Below are 5,206 nucleotides of genomic sequence, written 5' to 3' on the forward strand. Positions count from 1 at the left end.
CCGGAGACGGGTTTGTGTTTCAGAAAGCAAGAAAGCGCAGCTATCAATATTTTTCGAAAAATCTGTATTTTTGGCAACACTACATTGCATTTAGTTTATTATTTCAAAGACTACAATTGAAAAATGTATATATATTAGGAATGCATTATATATATATTGGCCACAATATCAGTATCGGCTGATATATGTTCATTTTTAATGTTTTCGTTATTGGCTGGATAAGAAAGTTTGGCCGATATATTAAAGCCAATAAATAATGGATTATTTCCTTCAGCTGAGACACTTCAGATGTGTACTGTTCACCATGATGGTTCTGAATAGCTTGAAATATATAGTAGTCAACATTTGAAGTGGATCAAAACCTTTCATTAAAGTTGTCCTAAAACCTTCTTTTTAGGACAACTTAGCTCTTAGGACAACTTTGATGCACTATTTTGATCCACTTCAAATGTTGACTACTGTAATTGAAATCACTTCAAAACATGTACAACACAAGTCTGTCATTATGAGAATATTATAATTGTGTTTTGGGACATGGCTTTTAATGGTGAGACTTTTGTTTTTGTAATCAGGCTCTCAAATTATATAAAAATTTGTATTTAGATGTATCGGCCAATATATATCGGTTATCGGCACGCCACTGCTGAAATCCACCGGGTTGGCTTGTGTTAATGTCAAGCCCTGCGCTTAATTATTTTCACTGAATTCGAAAGATTATTAAAGCTTTATCGTCCTTGGTGTGAACGGGCCTTTAGTCTCTGGGATCACGCAATCTTTGCGACGTCACACGACCGTGCTGATGTCCTCCGGTTCGTCCGGCTTCTTGGGCTTGCTGGGAAGCGATTTTAGGTACTCCAGGTGTCGTCTCGCGTCTTCCTGGTTCTGCCGTACATAGTACACAACGTAAGAGATAACCATTGCGAACCAGCCAAACATGGTCACCAACATGGCGTAGTCGGTGGTCCGCTTGGCCAGGTTGCACAAGTCCGCGTCCACGGCCAGGAACGGCTGGCCCTCCTGGTCTCTCAGCTCTGAACTACGGCACAGCACGCGCGTGGCGGCCTCGTGGTTGTGCGCCATGCCGCCCAGCGCCTGCTGTAGGGCGCAGTCGCAATGCCAAGGGTTGTTGTCCACCATCACACGTGCCTTCAACCGCGCGAATGCGTCCTTGTGCACGCTAGTAATGCGGTTGTGGGACAAGTCCAGCACTTCGAGAGAGCCCTCCAAACCGACAAACGCCCCCTCGCCGAGGGTTTCCACCGCATTGTGGGATAGGTTGAGCCTCCGAAGCATCCTCAAGCCGTGAAATATGCGATCGGGCACCAGAGATATGTGGTTCCTGTCCAGTTGCAGCAGCTGGGTCTCCGGTGGGACGTCAGGCGGGATCTCCTTCAAGCGTGACAGACTACAGGTGACGTTGAGGCCGTGCGGAGGGCTTTCGGAGCGCTGGCAGGTGCAACCCTTGGGACAGGTGCTGGCAGACGGAAAGCACAGGACCATGAGCACCAGGCTCTGCAGCAGCAGACACATGGGGATGGAGCGCGAAAGCCACAGGTCCAACGGCGTCATGCTGACAGGCAGTCAACATACTCGACGCCAGGGCCGTTCACGGGAGCCCCATAGCGGGACCGCGTCGTCACCAAGATCCGTGGGTCTCGTCAACTCTCATCGTCTGTTTGAGCCTGCGGAGGGAGAAGACACAGTGAAGTCGACCAGCTTATTTATGGGTCGCAATGACACCTTCCTCCACCACTCGAAAACACATACAGACCCTCTCTATTTGAGAGGCCTGTCAGAAACCTGACATCAGTGTAACACTAAGTGATATGTGGCTAACTAAAGACTGCGATGTTCACGGATTAATCTGTTGATATCTGACCATTCTTAGATTATCAGTTAAGAGAAGTGGTATTTTGTTCGTTTAACTGTTCCAAAATCTAAAATTCAGTCTCTTCTGCTTACCAAGGATGCATTAATTTGATTAAAAATACAGTAAAAACAGTAATGTTGTGAAATATTATTACAATTTAAAATAATTGGTTTCTATTTGAATATTTTTATATGTAATTTATTTCTGTGATGGCAAAGTTGCATTTTTAACAGAAATTACTCCAGTCTTCAGTGTCACATGATCATTCAAAAATCAAAATTTTTGTGTACATATACTGTGTGTGTGTATTATATATACACACACACACACACACACACACACACACACACACACACACACACACAGTATCAACATTATATTTGCCACCTTGCTTTATAAATATTGGGTATTGAAAAACCCTTTTTTGTTTGATCTCTAGTATTTACAGTAAATTTTTAATTAAATTGATGTTATTTAATGTAAAATTAGCCAAATATATATGCAGGCAGAATGAATACAGTGGGTCTATAACAGAGCATTCACAATTATTTGTGCATAAAACTTGTGAGTAAATGTTTGCACACAGAAAGCACAAAAAACACTTTGTACATTATACTTAAAATTGAAAACTACATGCATGCAAAATAAGATTTAGACCGTTTTCAAGTTGCATTTAGTGTAAACTTATCTGTTCAATTAATTGCTGTCACTCTAATGTTGTTGTGCCTGATAAATACTGCTCTGATTGTACAAATAAATTAGCATTTGCTACTAGTAATATATAAAAGACATTTCCCTCCTTAAAAAGCTTCAGTGCAGTTAGCTATGGGATAATACAGCAAATCAGTCATTATCCCCAACTATCAAACCCTATTAAATCACCCTGTCAGGGTTTATTTATTAAACAAAATATGTTACTGCTCAATAGAAAAATTAGTGATCAACTCTAGACAGGCTGACTACAGTTTAACTAATTAAAGGAAGAAGTTTGCGAACTACAGTTTCAAAGCAGTTTCACCAAACACTGCATGAAGAAGCACACAGTTAGGGTCACCTGACTAACATACAGTAAACCGTTCAGGCGGCGAGAGCTATAATTACGACACATTAACACGGAGCACATGCTGCTCGCGTGCATACAGTACGTGACGCCATTCCTGGATTGATGTAAACAACTGAAGTGGAAAGTGAGAGATAAAAGCGGTTGGACGTCTGTGTCACCTGACCACATTTCTGAGTGTGCTGCATTTAGCACCAGACTAAATTAGCTGAGCAAACACACACTCATTTACAGAGGCATGCACATCTGGACCTTTTGTATGTAAATAATAATAAAGAAATGTATATAAGTATCCCAGGAGTCCTGATGTGACGGGCTCAGTACAGTGTGTGTGTTGCCGGAGGCTCTTGAGAGCCAGTGTGAACTGACTGAACGAATCCCAGGCCCCTGTCCGGCTGATGTAATGTGTGCGAACGCCTGCCACATGGGATCTATGATGTCAGATTTCAGCCGTTCTAATGCAAACTATTACAACTTACGGGTCATTACAGAAAAAGACGTGTCATTCATATACTGCCGACAACAAACTACCATTGTAGTAGATGTTTTCTAGACAAATACATGATATTATTGCATGGCTCTCTGGAATTATTCTGATTGGTCAAGCGTGGCATTCAGAAATCAAATATTTCTGAAAAATGACTGTTGCCCGTGGCAACAATGTATAAATGACTGCTCATACAGGACACTGCATGATTCAATAAAGCTGTGTTTGTGTATTTAGTAGTAAGCCAATAATATAATATAATAATATAATATAATATAATATAATATAATATAATATAATATAATATAATATAATATAATATAATATAATATAATATAATATAATATAATATAATATAATATAAATATCCCATGTCTGTTATTTACGAGCTCATTATGAACTAATTGTACATCATCCCTTACTTATAAAACATTTAGGCCCTCTCAGTTGTTCCTCACTGATTAACACTTATTTCTTGTTGGTTATACACTGTCACGTGATCACTTCCATTTTCTTTATTATCTCTTTTGTCGGATTGTTTGAGAGGGTTGGAAGGGGCGAGTAGCACCCAACTCTCTGTTGACTGTATTGCATTGGTTTAATCATGCTTTAGTAAAATCGAAATCAAGTTAAGATCATGAAAGATCAAGATCATGAAAATGTTCAACAAAGGAATGTTTTCCAGGTAGAGAAAATGAATAATAAAATGTAAAACAGCACTGCATAGTCTTCACTGTACAAATTAAATATATATTAATCCTTATTAAGCTTTCAAAAGTTATTCAGTCAAGAGCAGTGAGTGATTTTTTCTTTGTCCTTTGTTGTTTAATTAACATTAAAACAAAGACAGCAGAAGGTTTATTAGGCTGCTGTCACTTTAAGAGCTGCATGGATCAAATACACTGTTACGCGTGTTTTATTTCTGTTTAGGTTCTGGAATAAAGAAATCAATTTTAAAATCGTAAAAAAATAATCGCGATAGTTAGGTGTAGAGCTGCATGATTCTGAATAGGGATGTAACGATACATCTGGAACCGGTTGAAAATCGATTAAAACGTGGTGATTCAAGTCGGTTGAGATGTTAAATGAATCGCGATACATTTTGGGGCGGGGGTTTATATAAATGTATATTTGGGGAGAGCTGACTGGGATCAGAAAAGTTTAGATGGTATTTTCTTTTCATCTTACTCCTGTACAATGCATTTTTAAGTAGTTTTAGCGCACAGCGCTGCTTTGTTTACCGAAGTAACCATGGAAACACTGTATTGAAGCAGTGAGTTTGCGTTTTCATACAGCCAGTCTGCTGTTATGAAGTTTTATGTAGCATAATTTCACAAAGCTAAATTCTGAGCATTCTGTTTTTGCTTCAAATGCTCATGCTGCTTGTATGCAGCATCTTTGTTGGGATTGTAATTAAAATGCAGTGGTTGCCTCTAATTTTAAACGGCTACAGATAGTTCAGCCTGTAATAGAGCAAATAAACATCTTGTTCATGTACTCATATGAAGAGGTTTCTTTTATTTGTATTATTTATTTATTTATTTGATTTAGGATCTTTTTCAATATTTCAATTTAGTTGTGTTATAAAGATATTTCACAAAGAAACATGCAGCATTTTGTCGGAGAAATAATAAAAATCACTTCATTTAAATCTTATTTTGTTAAAAAAATTAGTGAGAAAATCGAATCGTGAAACCAATATCGTGAATTGTATCGAATCATGAGTTGAGTGAATCGTTACATCCCTAATTCTGAAAAAATGAGAATCACGATTTTTTGGTTTTAATTC

The 5,206-nt window shown here is 38.6% G+C and overlaps 1 protein-coding gene across 1 annotated transcript; it reads right to left on the bottom strand.

The window, feature by feature from the left end:
* Positions 1-743: 743 nt before the first annotated feature.
* lrrc3b (leucine rich repeat containing 3B) lies at positions 744-1,569 on the bottom strand. The gene has a single exon (XM_067361493.1). The coding sequence runs from the start codon at positions 1,567-1,569 to the stop codon at positions 784-786; it is 786 nt and encodes a 261-aa protein (XP_067217594.1). The 3' UTR covers positions 744-783.
* Between the last annotated feature and the right edge of the window lie 3,637 nt (positions 1,570-5,206).

This window comes from Chanodichthys erythropterus, chromosome 15 (genome assembly GCF_024489055.1).
Source record: "Chanodichthys erythropterus isolate Z2021 chromosome 15, ASM2448905v1, whole genome shotgun sequence".
In the NCBI taxonomy this organism is placed as follows: domain Eukaryota; kingdom Metazoa; phylum Chordata; class Actinopteri; order Cypriniformes; family Xenocyprididae; genus Chanodichthys; species Chanodichthys erythropterus.